This window comes from Lepisma saccharinum, chromosome 21, assembly GCF_977018435.1.
Source record: "Lepisma saccharinum chromosome 21, izLepSacc3.1, whole genome shotgun sequence".
Taxonomy (NCBI): Eukaryota; Metazoa; Arthropoda; class Insecta; order Zygentoma; family Lepismatidae; genus Lepisma; species Lepisma saccharinum.
This window is the reverse complement of record NC_139249.1, coordinates 39,141,848-39,164,211: the sequence shown is the minus strand read 5'-3', so window position 1 is coordinate 39,164,211 and position 22,364 is coordinate 39,141,848. Positions and strand designations below refer to the sequence as shown.

Genomic DNA, 22,364 nt, shown 5'->3' with positions numbered 1-22,364 from the left:
ATATTCGAGTTGGTGCAACCTCAAAAGTGTACGGCATGTGCTTACGGATTTACATACCAATAACAATGCATTATTACGTCTAGATGGATAAGTGTTATAAAAATGATGTCATTGTTGTTGTAAAACATTAATCGTAGTGTGAGATTTTATTTCACAATAGCAATGTACTCATAACCTTAAACCATAAAGGTATTACACCTGGATTGTCGAAGTCATACTTATTACGGATAAATGATTACTTTACCTACGGCAAGGGAGTGTTTGCAAGCAGTTTCCACGCGCTTTCTGATTGGTCATTTCATTTACAGGTCACTGGTTGCTTGGACCATCCCAACAGCGTGGTGGTAAAGTTCAAGAAGTTATCGTTCGATTCCCGTTGGAGACACATTGCACGGTTATTTGTATCCCACTCTAAACTGTAGGTCCAGCCAGTTCCGATTAAGCTATTTGAGCTTAAACGTGCAAATCACACACAGTTCGACAAACGAATTCGGTACTGGTTGCTCAACTATTGTTTAAAATTATGTTCTTAGTGTGTTGTTACACTGACTGCCTGACATGTTCAGCATGTCCGGTAGAATTACTATTAATAACAATTGAAAATATCTCCTAAACCAAAAATGCTTGAATAATGATTGTAATTCTTTGTTACAGAACTCGTCAAGTTTTACCACTACACAGAAAAGAAAATAATTACAGCAAAACCTCGTTAATCCGGACTAATGGGGAGGATAAGTTGACCGGTTTAACGATAGTCCGGATTAACTGAAATAACGTAAAAGAACAGTAGAAAGTGCATTAAAACTTCATTTAGAGCAACAATACACGTTTATTATGGTGTATTTAAAGGACATAGGCCTAAATACACTATACGGTACAGTACAAAGTCAACGGGAAACAGAATTTCATCAGTGGTTGACTGCCTTTTCTTTGGAAAGTTCTCTTGTTGACTTCTAGCCACATTTAAAACCTTGTATTCTGCTTTTTTTGCCTTTTACCTGTCCAGATTAAGGGATTATCGGGGTCCGGATTAACGAGGTTATACTGTACTACGTGTAGTGAGCGTGTGACTAAACTTATGGACAAAAATGTCTTCCAGATTCTGATAGAAAGTTCATTGCTGTTTTTAGCGTTCTGAATTTCAATCTCCGATTAGAGTGTGTCTGCTGTCAAATTTGTGATGGCATCCAGCATACATTACAAAAAATTTCGAATACACAAAAAACTAGGTTTACGTGACCTTCGACAGAAAATAATGGATGCTTGACAATCCGTTACACCACAAATGCTGCAAAAAACTTAACAAAGTACCGTCTTGATATTTGTCGGCCCACCAAAGGCCGACATGTGGAGATCTACTGAAAATTAATGAGTTTGCTTAACAGAAATTTGAATTCCTGTTAATGTAGCTTCAGTATATATTGGTATATATTGGTAGTAATTCTCCCTGACACACTATTTTTTATATGTTTTAGAGTGGTGGCAAATTTTAATTTCCTGTGCGTTTCAAAAGTTGCTATTTCAGAGCTTTACAAAAATTGGATCATGTCATGTCAATTAGGGCTGGTAAACAGGCTGTTTTTCTGAAAGGGCGCTCTCGTATTCACGTGTGGACTGCAGAGTGGGCAGCGGTACTGTAGCGTTGTAAGGGGGCGGAAAGGAGTGAGTCATGCGTTGGGAAACCTCTTGAAATCGGATTCGTGAGTCACAGCACAGAGTGGCACTAGAATCATGCCAGAAGAAACAAGAAATGTGGTTTTCCCCGCTCACCCATGCCATGTTGCTTATTGGGCTTCAGGTGTAGTGTGCATGTGGGATTTTCGTGCTGCACGAATGGCTCGCTGGCCTCGTCTACTCTGATTTTAGCTATCATTACTCTTGGAGACCTGGAGTAAAATAATTATTTACAGTAGAGTCCGTGCTACAGTTTCAATGCCACACATAATTCTCAGCACGATTTTCGATTTTCGATGTCTAAATCAAATTTCATAGCGATCCGAGGGAGTAAAGAGTTCTGCAGTTTGGATCTTGGAGAGAAATGAATAAGTAAAAGCTATAGACTTGACAACAGGTCTGATACTTTCTTTGACCTGTACTGGGTATTAATCTGGCAAGTTTTTTTTTCAAACCTTTCGAACCCCAATACCTCTGGTGCGGTAAAAACAACACTTAAATTTCCCTTGATTTAAAATTCAATAATTTTTATAAGCAAAAATAGCATATTTTTTAAATAGAATAATATACAAAATACTAATCCCGTTAAACCGTAAATAGTGTCATTTTCATTAAACTGTAAATAAATATGGCAGCTGATATTTGGCTAACTATCATTAAAACCTCAAAATTCGGCTACAAAGACTGTAAATATTATTTTAAGTTAAAATTATAAAGTACATCCAGAATTTATATTTTAACTGTAAGAAAAGTTACTGAAATTATAATAGTATTAACACACTTAACAAACATTTTCATATTAGGTTTATTATGTTCAGTTCCAGAAACAGAGAAATGCATATTTACATGTAATTTGTTATTTGCTTTAATCAAACTGTTCAAATGTTTTACAGGTCCGTTTATCAGAAAAAAGCCTTTCTATTTAAAAAAAATATGTCTATGTGTACGATGCCAAAGAAAAGATCGATTTAAATAAAAAATATAAAAATATATAAAGAAAACCTTATTTTTATCCACCCAGCTGTTAAGAGGGGCGGGGAAGGGGATAAGTAAGTATTTGTATTTTCTTCTTTTGAATACATAAATGTCAAAGAAAGATATGTTATAATATGTGAAAATTCAGAGGTAGAGCATCGATTTGTATAATTATTTGATGTAAGTGTAGCCACAACCAGCCATTCTAAGTAATTACATACATTTCCTGGAAGAATCTAACTGTACTTGAGGGACCCAAATTTGTTTCTTGCGGACGCGTACTTTACGATTATGTTACGCCACTGCTTCAAATATTTAATATTTCAAGAACATTAAGACGTAACAACAAAATGAGATTCACAATTATTATTATCATCTAAGCCCTAAAATTCAAAGTAAACTGGTACAATTAATGTGCAACAAAGTGAAAATTGCTAATTAAAAAAGTCAAATTAGCTGCATCAATTGATTACACCAAAGATTTCACACTTGGTGCAATTGACTATCGTTTTAAGATTTGTTGATGTTGAAACCGATTGTGTCGAAGATCTTGAAGGTAGATACTTTGGGCCCCTAGACAGGATTGTGGTTTAGCGCAGCCCCTTTCCCCCGCTCTATCAAGCACAGGCATTTTATGTGCGTCCTTCGATATTTTCTACTTAAGCCATGGTTTGTGACATTTACATCCTACAAATTTTGAAATGAGGAAACAAAGAACGACTCATTAAATAATATTTAAAGGTTCTTATTTAAGGATATTTCAGTTGTCTTACTGTCTAAAGAACATCTTAATAAACGTACTATTACTACTGCCTTGATTAATGAAAATTCCAGCAGCGTGTTACTGTAGCTCTGCCAAGTGTAAATTTCTCTGTCGCGTACTATTAAATATAATTTTCGTCAGAAATTAATTATTATTATAGGCTATTATATAAATATAATAATTTGCTGACGTTTCCTTGATGACTGTATATCGATTCACATTGATATTTCAAACTTAAAGAACGGATGGAGCCATGCATTCTAATCTCGCCCAGGGACTCGCGATATGTTGCTACGCCACTGTACCTAAGATTTTTGTAACTCCTCAAATTAGTTTCATTATTATGTCAAACCAACTACCAAATATTTTTCCAAATTTGTTTCGAAGGTCTTCAAATAGGTTTGTGTGTCTTGTTCATTTTATGTCACTTTTCTGGTCTTCAAATCGTAAATCTTCTCTCGGTTTCATTTTTACGTTGTTCGTTTGTTGAAATGTGTAAGTAGCATTGCCTGCTATTTGCACCCGTATGAAGATACAAGCTAACAATAATTATAGGCTATTTTGCATCGTATTACTATCAATGCGGTCTGTAGAACTAGATAACTAGAAACAACATTTTTTTTTGTACTGGGTACAGAGTCTGAAGAAAACCTTGCTAGAAGGTTGAAACGTTATGTTTAGTTTATGTTTTAAAATAAAATAAATTTCTGCGTTGGTCAGCATATTGAGTTTTTCATATCATGGAAACAACATGAGCGAACGACGATTTGTTGAAAGAGATGCCAATATTCAAAAACCTTTTATAATGCAAATTCTGATTTTATGTTCCATTTTATGAACCATCGTGCCTTAGTGTTCAAGGGGGGGGGGTCTTGAGCAACTAATTCGGATATTGAATTGGCAAAATTACACCAGAGAGAAAATCTGTTTGATTGATTGATTCATTTATTTGGTCAATTTATGCACAATAAGGCTAATCCGGACTGGACCTATAGTTTAAAGTGGGATCCGAACCACCATGTGCCTCCACCGGGTATCGAACCCGATACCCCTTGATTACAAGGCGACGACACTACCACTGCGCCATATGGGAGCACCCCCCCCAAAAAAAAAGTATAATGTAGAACAACCACCAGTAACATGAAGTTCCAAAATATTTACGATGGCACTTTTTGCCAAACTTGGTTCGTACTCCTTTACAGGTGTCAGCAGTGGCGGCAATTAGGGGCGGGGCCGAGAGAGTGTAGTTGTCTCCCCCCGACTTTTTGAAACTTTTGCACCACGCTAACCTCATGTATCAAGGGAAATTAAACTGTCCTTGCCCCCCCCCCCCACTTTTGCACCTTGACCCCTTAATTTTGGAACCCAATCGCCGCCACTGGGTTTGAGTGATACAAATGTTTTCTACCAAGGAATAAATGTCTGCAATTTCAAATTGATAAACCTGAAGAACATTTTAAGTGCTCCAGTTTAGAATCTAAAAGTTGGCAACGGTGACTGCCTGACTCATGTATCTGGAGACGGTGCACAATAGTTACAATGTTGTGTTATGTTGAGTTATGATGAGTTTGTAATGTGAATTTATGAACTTACGTGTTGTGTTATGTTCAGTTATGATGAGTTTGTAATGTGAACTTATGAACGTACGTGTTCAAAATGAAACATATGACTATCGAATATAGTAAACAGTTTGTAAAAAGTTATGTACCATATCTAAGTTAAAAATACAAGAAATATTAATATTGGAATCTAGTTTTATGTTGATACAAATGTGTAGGTTTCAATAATTTGGCGACCCAGTTTCCAGGATTCGAATTAGTAAGTGTTTAGCTATGCGTTTTTCTTAATAATATAGTTAAATAATGACAGATAAAGGGAAAAGATCAACACGAAAAGGACAAACCATCGATGAAAGCTTGATTTCTGACAATGCGGAAATCAATGTTGAAAATTTGGGTTGTTGTAAGGATCCAGATAAGAATGCTAAGTGTATAACTTGTCGCAAATGTGGAAAGTTATATCACCATAAATGTCTACAGTTAGCAACGTTACATTCCAGTAATTCTGATACATTTGATCAGTACTTGTGCAAAGTATGCGATCCGATGTTTAGCCAGCATGGGACTGAACACAATAAAGATACTAATTTCAATGCATTATTGGAGACAATAATTTATAAAATGGATGACGTTCAGTTGCAGTTTACAGAAAGTCAGGAGCAGATGAAACAGCAGCTTACAGACAGCCAAGCGCAGATGAAACAGCAGCTTACAGACAGCCAAGCACAGATGAAACAGCTTACAGACAGCCAAGCGCAGATGAAACAGCAGCTTACAGACACCCAAGAACAGATGAAACAACAGCTGACAGACAGCCAAGAGCATATGAAACAGCAACTCACTGATCAAATGAAAAAGTTTTCTGAAAGTCAGGAGTTAATAACAGCGACTCTTTCAGAAAGTTTCAATCAGTCTCTTGTTACGTTTCGCGCTGAACTCCGAGAAGAAATAAAACAGGTGGCTGATGCTTGCAAAATAAATACTAACGCCCTTAAAAATGAGGTTAAAGAGGAATTAAGTGGTGTGCAGTCTCATATAGAATCACTTATTGCAAAGACTTCTTCTCATCAGGAACATCTCGTCGAACTAACGTCACAAGCGGAAGAACAAGCCTGCAATATAAGTGCTGTTAAAATTACACTAAATGAACAACAAGTATCTATTTCTCGCTTAGAAGATGAGATTGGTGTAATTAAAACTAAAATAGGGCACATTAGTAGTACAAAAGTGTTAGCTCCTGAGAATGATAATGCACCAACCGTTGATAAAATATCTGACGTGTCTGAAGCCAATCAAGTCGATGTAAATTCTCAAACTGCACAAACTACTCCAATAACAGCTTTAACTAGAAACCATGTTAAGAGAAAGAAGAAATTTGTTTCTTTTAAAGGCAAAAATACAAACGCAACTTCATCCGATACAGATGTAACAGATTTTGGGAGTGAAGATTCGAATACTACGCATGTAAAGCAAATGTACAAGGGCAAGAGAACGAAGAGAAGCAGATTAGTTAGGGAGCGCTATCAGGCCATCAATAATGTTAATTCTAAACAGTGTGCAAGTGCTTCTTTCACTAATTCATATGTCACACGAGATTTGTGCGGTTGTGATAATTCGTTACAAGGGCAATTTAACACCGGTTCTGTTCACAACACGCCTGACAATTGCACTAGCAATGTCCATTCTTGTTTCCCGGGCTGTTCAACAAACGGTATGACTACGGATTCTATTAACTGTAGCATTCATACCAATTCCTGCCCATTAACAGTTTGCAGAAATAGTTGTGTGTTAGACAATAATTCTGAACGAATTAATGCTACATATAATCGCGGCAGAGGTTTTGGTACTGCCAGAAGTAATGTACACTTCATAAGTCCGAATAATCAGTATAGCACGGTAGTAACTACAGTACCGTTTGACACAATGACACCTCGTATTCAGAATTCGATGACTTCGTTGAATAACCGTCCTTCACAAGCAATAGTAACTGGCTGTAATGAGACTATGCAACGCATATTAAAAGTGAGTGACTTGAACCTACTCCCAAAGTTCGGGGGAAATTTAGAGAAACAAAGTCCTAGAGACTATATTGATCAGTTAGTTTCAACATTCAATCTAATGGGAGTTCCGGAGGAATACAGGTTGAATAGTATATACAAGTGTTTTTACGGCAAGGCATTGTTATGGTATAATTCTCATAAGAAGAGATTTTCATGTTTTCAGGATTTCGTAGGAAAGTTTTTGCATCATTATGCTTCTGAACAAGTAGTACAAGCACAATTGGCAGCTCTACGAACAAGAAAATATGATCCTAATGTTGATGAAAACTTAGCTACTTTTGCATTAAAACTCTATTCTGCCTATTCAAATTTGGAAGAAGACCCATCTGAATCTGATATGATTCAGTTAGTGTTGCGACAAATACCGAGAAATGTGTCAGAATATGTGTCATGTCATGACATACCAAGTATGGACAGACTGATATCTATTTTAGACAGAATTGATTTGGTTCATTCGGGAAAAAACAAATCTTTTAGAGTTCCAGAGGACCAGGAAGAATTTATGAGAAGAAATAAGACAGCCAAATATCTGAGCAACAAATCCAAACAATCATTCAATGTTGGACAAGTTTCTGTCAAAACGCAAGATTTTCGTAAGACCAGGAATTTTACATCTTCCCAAAATGCCGAACCTACAACAATTGGTGGTGCAAGTAGATTTTCGAGCAACGTTCAGCAATCAAATCCATGCTCAAATCAACAGATCCAAAATACTTTACGAACGGATGAAGGCTTTTCATCTCCGAATAGTGTTCAACCAAATACACAAAGTGGTTATAACAGACGTCCAGTAAGGAATCAACGGGGTAGATGTAATTGGAACACAGTACGAAGCAACACTGAACAATCTAAACAACAATCTCAACCTTCTTTAGCTGAACCGTGGTTAAGGCCTTCGCAGAGTATGCAGGTGAATCCATCTGTACCTTTACCTCAGTGGAATGCAAATCATTTAAATTCCATGGTGCAATATCCTACTCAACCGTGGATATTCTCTCCCTGGACTACACCATTTACTTCTTGCAGTACTACAGTAACTCAGCCAAGTATATATCCAGCGAATAACTCTTTATGGTATGGTAATAATTCCAATTTGTTACCACAACCTGGGACTAGCAGTACCGTGACCCAAAGTCAAGTACCTTCGAGTAGTGGAGTGTGCAATTTAACAGGAACGACTGCTAATACAAGTGAACACTCATCCTTAAACATGTAAGGCAGAGTAATGAGCTCCGGTTCCTCTGTCCAGTTAATTACAAGGAGCATATTCATCACTATACTCCAACATCAATTGAAGATAATCTCAATTATCAGAGCAACACATCTATTGTTCCCAACCATTCGGAAAAGGAAGTTCTTACTATAAACTTTGTACTCGATTGGTATGAAGCTGAACCAGAATGGGTAATGGACGATGACGGTGTTCTTGTTTCAAACAGAAGAGTTATTGTGTTGCCAGGTCAAATTTGTGACTTAACCATTAACTGTATTATTGATTGTGGGAGTCAAGCAAATTTAATGGATTATGCAACTTGGTTAAAATTGAAAACTATTTTTTCCCACTGCTAGATTAGATTCAGTGGATAATGTTAAATTATTTTCTTTTGCTGGTGATAAAAGATTTAGAGTTATTGGTTCTAAGAATATTAGTTTAATAATAGCTTCAGAGCACTTTCATATAGAGTTATATGTTATTAAGCAGTTACATGCTAAAGTAATATTAGGATTGCCATTTCTTTGGCGCTTCGGAACAATAATTGATTTCAAGAAGCAAAACATCACATTATCAAGTGATAAGGGAGTTCAATCTAATTATGTTTTAGAAACGACTGACACATTCCCTTCATGTTCTCTTCAAAGTAACTTTGTAACATTTTATAAGAATTCTGAGGAAGAAGAGGATGAAAACTACTTAGCATCAGAAACCGATCTTAAAGCTTCTTTAGCTGATAATAGTTTGTTGATTGCTACTGATGAAATGTATGATTTATTTTTTAAGTTATTGTTAAGTTTCAGAACATTGTTTTCTGATAAACCAAAGCAAGCTAAAGTAGAGCCTTACGAGATTAAATTAAATACAACAGAAACAATTGTGGCTCCCATATATCCTATACCTATAGCTCGAAGAGATGATTTGGAGAAGGAACTCACTAAATGGAAGTCTTGGGGAGTCATTCAAGAATCGGCTTCACCTTATTTAAATCCGCTACATATAGTACCAAAAGCTGGTGGACAGTGGCGGCCAGTGGTTGATTTTCGTCGTTTAAATAAACATGTGATATCTCCTCTAGTTCGTGTGGAACCGATTAATGAACTACTTCAGAGATTCCAAGGAGCTACAGTGTTTTCAACCTTGGATTTATCGTCGGGTTATTTCCAAATTCCACTTACAGAGTGCTCTTACAAGTATACAGCATTTTCATACAGAGGCCGACAGTACGTGTCTAAATTCTTGCCGTTTGGCATAACGTCAGCTGTATCTGTTTTTGTGGAAAGAATGAATCAGATTTTTAATCCATCTACAAGTTCGTTCCTCATCTGTTACATAGATGATCTTCTTATATTTTCATCTGATTTGTCTTCTCATTATGAGCAATTGAAATATGTGCTAGAGACACTTCATAACGTAAATATGTCTGTGGAATTGTCTAAGTGCAGGTTCATTAGGAATGAAATTAAATTTCTAGGACATATAATATCTGGCACCGAAATAAAAGTAGATCCGGAGAGCAATAAGGCAATCTCCGAATTTCCAGTTCCAAAATGTAAGAAGGATGTTCGTCGTTTTCTGGGTTTGGCTAACTGGAGGAGAAAATTTGTGCGAAATTTTGCAACTGCTGCAGCTCCTTTGTATCAATTACTGAAAGGAAACTCAAACTGGTGCTGGACGAAAGATCATCAGCAGTCCTTTAATAACCTAAAGAAATTAATCTTATCATCTTCATCATTAGGACAACCTGATTTTAATAAGGAATTCTGTATTAATGTTGATGGTTCTAAGATCGGCGTAGGAGCAGTACTTTGGCAACCAGATGAAGATGGAAATGTAAATGTCATTCAGTATGTCAGTCGCACTTTAAAGGGAGTTGAAACCACGTACAGTACACATGAAATAGAATGCCTTGCTATTCTTTATGCCGTGGAAAAGTTTACATTGTATATTACTGGAAGACATTTTACAATCTACAGTGACCGCAAATCGTTGTGCTGGCTTGAATCAGTAAGGACATTGAACCCTAGGTTGAACCGATGGGCACTTAAGCTACAATCATACAACTTTACAATCGAACATGTATCTGGTTCTCAAAATCCAGTTGCTGATACGTTAAGTCGTTATCCAATTAGTAAATCACCAGTGACTACGATTAAAGAACTGTATGTAAATCACGTAATCTCTGATATAGAACCCAATTTCTGGCGAAGTGCACAAGAGAAAGATCTGTTTTGTTCGTCGTTAAGAAGAAAATTGGAGTCTCAAGAAGTAAATCTGATAATTAAAAGGAAGTATTCCGTTCATGATGGCATACTATTTTTCAAACCTTATGTAGATGATGATTGGAAGATAATAGTTCCTAGTGCTTTAATTGGAGATGTTTTGTATAAACAGCATGATTTAAAGGGACATTTCGGCTATTTTAAAATTTACGATTTTTGTAAAAGGTTTTATTATTGGCCTAAAATGCGTAAAAGTATTAAGGACTATTTAAGAAACTGTCTTTCATGTGCAAGGGATAAGCAATGCACCTTTAAAATTTCAAAGGAAGAATTACATGTGTATTCAACCAAACCTCACTACTTACTTTCAGCCGACTTAATTGGTCCATTACCTTTGTCTAAAGGTTTCCAACATATATTAGTCATTGTAGATGTAATGAGTAAATTTGTGAAGGTTTATTGTCTTCGACGTGCAACCTCAAAGGAAATAATTAACAAATTTGGAATTTACTTTAATCATTACCCAAAGTGTAAGGTAATTCTCACCGAAAATGGTTCGCAATTTAAGTCAACTGAATTTAAAAGTTATTTGGATTCTGTGAGTGTTAAACATGTGTTAACTTCACCATATGCACCTTTTGCCAATCCTGTCGAACGTTACAAGAAAGAGCTGGTGAGACTATTGAGAATGTTTTGTAAGTATAACCATAAACTTTGGTTTAATTATGTGAATATTGTCGTTCATCTATTGAATAATTCAAAATCGGAAACAACCGGTTTCACACCATCTGAACTTTTTATGCATGTTGATTATCACGATGAAATAATAGACAAAATAAGTTGGCCAGATGACTTGAAACATTTACCCTGGAAGACAAAGTGTATAATGGCTGAAGCAAATATAAAACAGAAAAACCAAAAGATTAAAAGGGATTTTAATGAACCTAAGCATCCGATAAAATCTGGTGTCCTGGTTCTTGTTAGAAACCATCTTAAAAGCAAAGCTATTAGTGATAGCATTCACAAATTTTTCAGCTTGTATGTTGGTCCTTATCAAGTCAAGGAAGTTAAGAATAACCAAGCACATTTAATATCATTGTCGACGCCAGCAAAGGAACAAAAGCAGAACTTAACAAATCTTAAACTTTTTAATTGTACAGAAGAAAAGAGAAGAGAGCTATTGAAAGAAAAAAAATGAGTAACCCAAATGATTTTTGTGTATAATGTTGTATTTATTTTCTTTGTTCTCAATGAAATATTGGTGTATATTTATGAAAGTCATAAATTTTGCTTCTTTGTATAAAGAGAATATGACAAAGACAAAGAAAATTGCCTAAATTATGTATGAATGGCATGCTTGAACGCAAATATTGTATTGCGTTAGTGTTTGTAGAAAGCACTGTGTAATCGTGCCCTTTTTATTGTAAATTTTCTTATTGTTCGACAATTTAATGTATATTGATAATTGTCTCACTCAGAAAATTTCTCCTAAGAGAGGGGATTATATTGTGACGAGCACAATAGTTACAATGTTGTGTTATGTTGAGTTATGATGAGTTTGTAATGTGAATTTATGAACTTACGTGTTGTGTTATGTTCAGTTATGATGAGTTTGTAATGTGAACTTATGAACGTACGTGTTCAAAATGAAACATATGACTATCGAATATAGTAAACAGTTTGTAAAAAGTTATGTACCATATCTAAGTTAAAAATACAAGAAATATTAATATTGGAATCTAGTTTTATGTTGATACAAATGTGTAGGTTTCAAACCCGATACCCCTTGATTACAAGGCGACGACACTACCACTGCGCCATATGGGAGCACCCCCCCCCCAAAAGTATAATGTAGAACAACCACCAGTAACATGAAGTTCCAAAATATTTACGATGGCACTTTTTGCCAAATTTGGTTCGTACTCCTTTACAGGTGTCAGCAGTGGCGGCAATTAGGGGCGGGGCCGAGAGAGTGTAGTTGTCTCCCCCCCCCGACTTTTTGAAACTTTTGCACCACGCTAACCTCATGTATCAAGGGAAATTAAACTGTCCTTGCCCCCCCCCACTTTTGCACCTTGACCCCTTAATTTTGGAACCCAATCGCCGCCACTGGGTTTGAGTGATACAAATGTTTTCTACCAAGGAATAAATGTCTGCAATTTCAAATTGATAAACCTGAAGAACATTTTAAGTGCTCCAGTTTAGAATCTAAAAGTTGGCAACGGTGACTGCGTGACTCATGTATCTGGAGACGGTGCAAAACCGGAATGAGCCTTCCAGTTACTCGTGGGCTTTCGATGCTTGACGGGTCAAAACTCAGGTCTATAGTTTTACTCGCCCGCCCGACCAGCCAGGCGGGCCTAGTAAGCGATTCTGACCGATATGCAGCCCTCTGGTTTAGAAGTTATCAACAGCTTGTTTTGAGTTATTTTTTTAATTCTTGAGGCTCTTATTGAGTCAAATAAATTGCACGAACATGGTGATGTACATTTTGCACGGTAATATTCATGGATCCCACGGTACCATCGAGAAACAGTGTAGAACACACACACTGGATGAACTGTACAGCCACAACCATTCATGGCCCGACACACAGGCGTAACTTGGCGGGGGCAAGAAAATTTACAAGTTAAGGTTTCTTTTGTTGACATCCTAAGACCTGAGGAGGTAAGTAAAAAATAATAATATTTATGATTTCCCAAATGTAACAGTTATTAAGCAAATAATGCTGGACACTATTCTTATGGGATGAAAAACTTTTCAATTCTGCCCCCCCAAAAGTTAAGCCTCAAGTTCATACCTGCCCCCCCCCCCAAGTTAACTTCCAAGTTACGCCCATGGTCCGACATTTGCACGGCACTGGAGAAAAAGTACACAAATAATTTTATGTTGGCCACTCAAAGTGTCAGTCTCAGCTAACTCTGGCATGATGTAGCATGGTCCACAGCAAAATAATCCTCCCTTTCAGTCTGTTTTCTATCACGTTACTTGGGAACCACACGACATGACAGTAGACTACTCTGACGAAAACATGTATAACCAGCTGATGTGGTTTAAAAGTCCCAACCATTCATCAAGAATATACATTAAGATGAAGCCTCCCATTCCAGCAATGTTCATTCACAACAAGAAACATGCAACAAGGAAACGTCTATATTCTCTCACTCATTCATTGTTAATTGTTAAATAGAACAAATCAGTTTAATAAGAGATCTTGTCAAATAGATACCTACTTGTTCTTTGGGCCGAACCTGCAAAGAACTATGCGTGATTAATACAAGCATAAATCTGAGTTTTGCGCCATCTTACTATTTTTGGGGAAGATTAGTCACTTCTGCCCCCTCCACCTCAAATATTTACTTTCAGTTAAGCATTATTGTTTTAAATGGATAGAGATATATGCAATTATATACATCACACACACACACGCACACATACAGGCACACACATACGCATGTACTCGTGAAAGGTTGATTGGAATTCCAAAGAAGACGGACCATGACATGAGTAAACTAAGCGAAATTTTTATTCTCAGAAAACTATTATTAAATTAGCACCTGAATAATTTTGAATCCGCTATAATTTTTTCGTTAACTTTTGTTGACCCAGTTTGGCGTAGGAAGAGTAAATGCACAATTGATGTTGCTCTTAAAATGAATGGTAGTAGAAAATGGAAGGCAAAGAAGCGAGTAATGGTGGCTTCGTCAACTGCAAAACCTCCTCAAATTCACTGGACTATGAGGTTTGGGATAGTAGATACTTGTCGGAGGACGAGGACAATTCCTGCTCTCTTGCTTCTGCATTCCCCACGACTCTGCTTGATTAGGGGAAACTATATACACAATTCACCCACCCCCCACACACACCCACATATATATAAAGTGTAAGGTGCTCCCCTGTGCTTTGCACCACGCCATGAAGAGGCGTATAGGGCCCCAAACTTACTTGATCTCGGCCGAGTTGGGTGATCTGATCAGCACCATGCCTCTGGCCGCCTTTACCCCCCAGAGTTTCCTCCAGGTACCCACTTTCTACGACGCTGGGTGGGCGCCGGAGTTGCTTGAACAGGTTGAAAAAGTCCCGGTTCTCCCCCGCTAGGGATATATATACACATATGTATAAACATATATACAATTTACATACTGTCCCACTGCTTCAAGGGTAGTTACTAGAATTTTCAAATATCACACTGATAAATGTGTGTGTGTGTGTGTGTGTGTGTGAGAGAGAGAGAGAGAGAGAGAGAGAGAGAGAGAGAGAGAGAGAGAGAATGTACACATACAAAAATACTTAAAACATTACTATTTTTATACATGTATAAGTATAGTAAATATATTTACTTGTGTGTGTGTGTGTGTGTGTGTGTGTGACATACAAAAATACTTAAAACATTACTATTTTTATACATGTATAAGTATAGTAAATATATTTACTTGTGTGTGTGTGTGTGTGTGTGTGTGTACAGGGCTATCAATTTCCTCTATGGCAGAGCGGTTAGCACAGGTAACTCGGGTTGGAATCCCGGCCTAGCACATGCATGTTCTTTGTGTTTTGTCCCTTCATCAATTTTGACACATTGTCACTCATCCTCATCTTTACGATTAGCCAAAGTGGCAGAAAAGGGACTTAAAACAACCCAATTCAATCAAGCAGTTTGCGTTTTTCAATCTCCTATCTTCCCCAAAGTAATGTGAAGTCGACTCCACTGATTCATTGATAGTGTTTCGTTTGTTTCTAGTATTTAAGTGACTGTTGCTATACTTGAGGAATTGTTTTCAAATAAATTGTATTGAAGTTTTCGCTCACACACGTCGTTTATTAGTAGATAAATTTAGTGCTCGCTTACCTATGTCATCCTTTATACCACGTCCATCCTCCTGCACAGATGAAACACGAATATCCACGAGACCGTTCCCTTCCGAATCGGGCTTGGCGAAGCGAATATCCAGTCCCGGTGGCACATTGATCTTCAAACCGTAAGTGTCCACAAGATTGGTCACCTCACTCATCACCGATCCGAATTCTGTTTGATCCACACTCCTGGATGCTACACCCTTCGCGTCACCAGCCATGGATCCGTTGGCAGCCTCTCTCACCCTGACCAGCTCAACACCATCGAAGAACTTGTAGGATTTCACCCTTTGGACATCTCGCAATGCCCTCTTGACGGCGGTAAGCGTGCAGTTGACGTCAAAGTTGTAAATGCATGCTGAGAGCGTCGCTGTAGACCCAACGCGAACAGCCACTCCGAGCAACAAGAGCAAACACACTTGTAGAGACAACATGTCGAACAGTCACAGTTCACAACTGAACAACCTGCAGGTGCTCTTAACCAGCTGCGCAACAGACCACGATTGCGGAAGGTCCTTGAAGATCTCAAACCATTGTTAACAGCAATGGTCTATATATTTGAAGTGGTTTTTTCCATCCTTCTGGCAATTGAATCGTAAACAATATATTTTATGCGTTCACCGTTAGGCAATTAGGAGAAGGGGCCAGACACAAAGTTAATCACCTCAAAGATAAGGACCGTGTCGTTCCCCCAAAGGGATCATAAAACAGTACGTCACCCGCCAATGAAATCGCACGTCACGCGTCAGGGGATCCCCCCAAAACAAGGTTACACATTTTTAATTGCCCCCTGTACGGCTTCCCAGTCAAACATGGTGAGTTTCACGGATCCCTATCGCGACAATTCTACAGACAACCATCTCTTTTCCTGCATTATAATTAAAAGTTATTCCACAATAAACTCGATACTGTGTCTTCACTGAAGACTAATGTTCCATGTCGTGAGTATATTGCAAACAAACCTTGACCAACGCACTGTGATGCATCTCAGATGTACTCCTTTCAAGAAAGTGAATTCCATGTTTTCCTTTCCACAATTGTCAGGTGTCAGTGTCAGTAAACAGGCATTATTACAAGTCTTCAAATTGCCAAACGTCAAGGTCAAACTTGTAGAAGCAAGATCTAAAGATGTTTGTACACGATCAAATGAATCACGAACAAGCCGTTGAACGCTTAAAATCGACAATTGAAAGTCGTTGAAGAGGAAAACTTGAATGGTCCGAAATTGCACATGTACACGATCAAAGAAAAATTGGACAAGTTCACATTTTGCAAAAAAACGTGGCAGTGTGTACGGCATAAAAAGAAAGAAATAAACTAGCTATTAGCCGTAACAAAGATAATAATTTGATTTCCAAAGGAAGAAGTAGAACATATAAGAAACTGTAAATAGAAATTCTTGGACCTACCTTGCATCCAACGAGAAAATGACGTGGTCTATGACGTCATATCATTTTAAGCGTTCAATTCAACGACTTGTTCGTGAGTCATTTGATCGTGCACAAACAGCTTAAAGCTAAGGAAAAGGGGAAATTAACTTAAGGGGAATAGTAAGCACCAAGAGAAGACACTTCAATAGAAGCAGTAAGCTTTAAGTAATGTTAAAAGGAAAGGGATACAGAAGTCTTAAAGAGGAAATTCGGTATAAAAGAGAAATAAAAACAAGTGAGGAAAAATAGGAAATAAAATAGGAAAGCACAGAAAATTGGCTATAATAGAGAATAAGTAGGCAATGAAAGAGAAGAAACAGGCAAAGAAATAAGCAAAAAAAGAGGAAATAGAGGGAAATTGACATTAAGAAAAACTTAAGCTATATTGAGTTACAATACGATATGAAAGAGGAATCTGGCTTCTAAAGAGGGTAATATAAATGGAATAGAACAAGTAGGCACCAAAACAGAAAAATTGGTTGTAAAGAGGAGAAATAGGCAATAAAATAAAAACATTTGCTACATAAGAGAAGAATGTACAATAAAGAGAAGAAGTTGGCAATAAAACATGGAAATTAGCTTTAAAAGAAAAAAACTTGTCTCGAAAGTGGACGTAGAAATTTCGAAATGGGCAGTAAGAAGAGAAAACGAGCCATAAAATTGAGAAAATACATAGAAAATAGATAAAATATACAGGAAATATAGAAAATTATGTATTAAATTATAAGATATTTGGTTGTAAGGAAGAAATACGTTACAATTAAACGAGGGGAGATATAGTATACAAAGAGAAATTTACGTTAGGAAAATGGAAGAAAATGTACTAAAAGAAGACGAAAAGTAGGATAATATAATTTTTGTGTCTCTTCATTGTTTTATATTTTAGTAATGTTGAAGGTTTTGCTAATCAGAGATATTCGATTCTCGGGCACATTCACTACTTTGAGAATGATTTATTTGATTTGATTAATTATGATTAATTATTTGAAGTACCCAGTGGAACGACAAACAAAAAACATGCAAGTGACATACGATTGACTATTAAGGGCGTCTCTTGTGGAGAAATTTGAGCAAATATTTTATTCCACGCTTCATACGTGTGCATACGAGCAAATCACTCGGTATCATTTTTTTCTGAGCTTAATTATTCTACGGTATCACCTTTCATGATAAATGTCACAGATTACTCACAACCCAATGGAAAGTATGTATCCTTAAGATTTATTTGACATTTTAATGTTTAAATTTCAAAGGAAAATCTCATTACTTCTTTTGTCCTAGTGCCGACGCGAAACGACTCCAACAATGCACAAGCAATAATGAAAGTAAGCGTGTAATTGCTTTTCATGCACGATCATGATGATCTCCGAATTGGAATACTGTGAATTCCTGACAATTATACAGCTTGTCATATGTGATTGCTGATGAACCCGGAAGCATGGTACACAGTGGAGAGTCACGTGACTGCGACAGTCAATCCGCGTCCTTTGTACTGAGGCTGCTTCTACCAGGAATTCTGACAACGTCATTGGTCTGTCACTAGCAGTGTTTCTATCCTTGCTCCGTGCCCATACGCCATCGTAGATGGCGAGTTGTATAGTTGGTTAGTAGTAGAGGAACGCGATAAGCTCAATCGCTATTTAATATTCGCAATTCATTTGCACGGGTGTTAATTAATTCGCATGTACTTAGAACTAATTCGCATGTACTTAGAATTCATTTGCAGGTACTTAGAATACTTTACATTTATGTATTTGCATGTTTATAACTTTTTATGAATATATAATTATTTATTTTATGAAAAATATGTATATAGAAGGTAATTAGAGGTACTAAACGCTATGCATATGGTTTTATATTCACTACTGCAAAGTATGTAATGTATGAAACTATAATAATTAATGTTTATAATATTGAAAATAAGTTTTCTATGGTTTATGAACCGCTATGAACGGTGGTAATGGTACGAAAGAAGACGGTCCCGGTACTCGAACCCACGATATGTAATATTATTAATTAGTACTATGTAATAATGTATGTTATTATGATATGAAACACGATGGTCTCAGACGCTAGACAGAATACTGTCTCAGAATCTCGACTCGGCGGTGAAGGTAGACGAGAAAGGAATTTGGGGGAAGTGCGGTGAAGGTAGACAGAGAGAATGAATTAATATTCCGCGAAGGTAGACGAGAAAGGAATTTGGGGGAGTGTGCGTTCAAGGTCAAATGACGTCAGAACGTCAAAACAAAGGAAGAACCTGATTGACCAATCAGAGAACGCGTCGGTAGGTTTTCAGAACCGGTTTTTTCAAGGTTAACCAGTACGCAAGAACAGGGGAAAGCTATGCAATACTGTAGGGCAGGGGAGGGATTGAACCAGACAACAAAGGATGTCTGGAAATGCCCAGCAACGGTCAAATTTCTGAAGCTATGTGTTGCTTGTAGAACCGGTTTCCGCCGCCAATTAATATTCAGCTCAGGGTTGCCCCAAGGCACAGGACGCTTTAGCGCAGGTTTTTTTTATCTGTACTATGAAGAAGGGAGGGCTATCAGGGACGGGGCCTACAGTCTTCACCATTTGCTTTTATCACGGGGTAACGAACCTAGGACCCTTTGATTATTGATTTAGGTAGTAAATGTATGTTACTGTGTGCTATTTAACTTAATTTTGAGTTTATTTTTTACCAAACTTTGACTTTATGTCAAACATTTTCACAGCTTATCCTTATTTTTACAAAAATAACAGTATTTGTACTATTCAGGTAACATTTTTTATTAAATTTTGGACTCTCAAAGATATTTTTACAACTTTTTAACTTATTATTTTACAATTTTATGTTAATTTTTTACCAAAATAACACTATTTATACTATTCAGGCAAACATTTTTTATTAAAGTTTGGACTCACAAAGATATTTTTACAACTTTTTAACTTATTATTTTACAATTTTATACCTACTTTTAACCTAAATAACACAATTTGTACTATTCAGGCAACATTTTTTATTAAATTTTGGACTCACAAAGACATTTTTTCAACTTTTAACTTATTATTTTACAACTTGATATTAAATTTTTACAAAAATAACACTATTTGTACTATTCAGGAAAGACTTTTAGTTACATTTTCGACACACTAAGTGTGTGTTCTCAACTTCTATCTGTTTATTAGGCTTATTATTACTCAAATAACACAATTTCAGCTGTTCAGGCAACATTTTTTATTAAATTTTGGACTCACAAAAAGACATTTTCTAAACTTTTAACTTATTATTTTACAACTTTATGTTAATTTTTTACCAAAATAACACTATTTGTACTATTCAGGAAAGATTTTTAGTTACATTTTCGACACACAAAGACATTTTTTACAACTTTTATCTGTTTATTTCACAAATTTATACCTATTTTTACCAAAATAACACTATTTATACTGTTAAGGAAAGACTTTTAGTTATATTTTCGACACACAAAGTGTGTGTTCTCAACTTTTATTTGTTTATTTCTCAAGTTTAGCCTAATATTTACTCAAATAGCACGATTTGATCGTGTCTTTTATTACATTTTGGACATACACACACATACACACACACACACACACACAGAGAGAGAGAGGGAGAGAGAGAGAGAGAGAGAGAGAGAGAGAGAGAGAGAGATTTTTTCCAAGTTTACAGGATTATTCTCCACGTTTACTCAAATAACACAATTTAGATGTGTTTTCAATTAAATTTTGTACACATGAAGTGTGTTTTGTCACGTTTTACCCTTTTATTTTACAAGTTTAGGCTTAATATTACTCAAATAACACAATTTAATCCAGTCAGGAAGGATTTGTTATTATATTTTGGATGCACAAAGAGATGTTTTCAACTTTTTTACTGATTTTTTGCAGGGTATGTATTAATTTTTATTTATTTTGTTTTGTATTATATATACATTTACAAATTTTTAACTTAGAGTTTAGTATTTATTTAAATATTTTCAAAAACACTAAAGAAAAAGTACTTTTAGCTAAAATGTAAGCCACAGAATATATTATTATTATTATTATTATTATTATTATTATTATTATTATTATTATTATTATTATTATTATTATTAGGGTTTACTGATTTCCACTATGCTATTTTTGGTTCTGTATTTCTATATGTATTTCTTTACGTCAGGTTACGCCTGCTACGTAGGAAAGTTTGTTTATTTTAGAGTTTGCTGAGTATTTTGTTACTTTTATACTAGGTAAAGTTTCCTAAATATATCAGGTATACTTTTGTTTTTGCTGTTTGGAGATGATGCGATCAGCATCACTCTCCATCTGCTTTTTATTTTATGTACCCAATATTATTTTGAGGCTTAGTGAATTCTAGAGCCTATTTATGCAGGAGAGAGGGCTTGAAAATTTTGATCTCAGATAACCCACAACTATTTGTCAAAGTATTTTAAAGGATATTTTATATTTATTATGTGCCACTAGAATATCAAAGCTTGCTTAATTTTTATGTCTGTAACGCTGTTATTGTCTTTATAGCTAAGGCTTACTGGATAAAGTACACGAAATGTTTATCATTTCGACTATTTACCTTTATACGAGGCCAAATTTTTAGTGTAACGAAAACTATTGTGTGTCTATAAAGACTGAAATTCCTTTACCGATGGGTCCATAACTGGACGCTTACCAACATTGTTCCTTTTTTTTAAAAAAAAAAATATATAACCATTTATCAATATATTGACAATTCACAGGACAAGACGAAGTTCACAGACGACTGACTATATGGACCATAGGTCCACTTGCTAAACTTTTTTCTATGCTAGAAGAATAATTTAGCCTTATAGCCTTTTTCAAAGTATTTTTGAAGTATTACTGGTTTTTTGGGTGCATCAACACTTGGGTTATTTCCATTTGGTTTATTATACGAGGCTACAATCACTATCTGAACACTGAAATTCTTTGATTGAAACTAAAAGCTTAGGGTGTAACTAGGGACTTAGTATGTATAGCGACAATTTATAGGACAACATGAACCTTACAAAGGATTATAGGTGACGTTGAACCACACGCCAGAGCTTTGTTAATCTGCAAGAAGCACTTACAGCTAATATTACGAGGAAATGAGCTTGATTTTTACTGTTTCACGAGAATGCTATCTTTTATACACCCAATATTTGCTTTTTCAAGTAACTACTTGTACCAGAAGCACTTACAGGCCAACTCTAACTAGACTTCGACTTATTTTATATCAGGTGCTAAATTTATAAAGAACTATAATTGTGTATATTTCTGAGGAAGTACGCAAAAGCAGATTACCCGATTAAAGTATCTGAAAAACAGATTTTTCTATGTAAGTATATTTTAATGACTGGATTATTTAACAGATCAAACAGGAAGACTGCAAAATTCATTAAATGTAGTTCTATCGTATAGGTGGTTTCAGAGATATGAAAAGAACAAATATAAGATTTCGCTTTTTTTGCTTCTGAGGCTAATCGCGACGCTAAGGGTAAATGGCGAGGAAATGTAACGGAGGAGAAACAGTCCCAAAAGTTATGGGCTGCATGTAAGTTAATACCACAGAGATATTACAGTAGGTGTAGTTTCTACCACCAGAATTTTTCTA

At 36.1% G+C, this 22,364-nt stretch overlaps 1 protein-coding gene across 1 annotated transcript in view; it reads right to left on the bottom strand.

The window, feature by feature from the left end:
- Nucleotides 1-15,539, bottom strand: part of LOC146004360 (uncharacterized) — a 163,237-nt gene extending 147,698 nt beyond the window's left edge. The window contains exon 1 of the mRNA XM_083143151.1: nt 15,313-15,539. Within this exon, the coding sequence (XP_082999277.1) occupies nt 15,313-15,538 (226 nt within the window). The 5' untranslated portion in view covers nt 15,539. The remainder of the gene's footprint in view (nt 1-15,312) is intronic.
- Nucleotides 15,540-22,364: the final 6,825 nt, after the last annotated feature.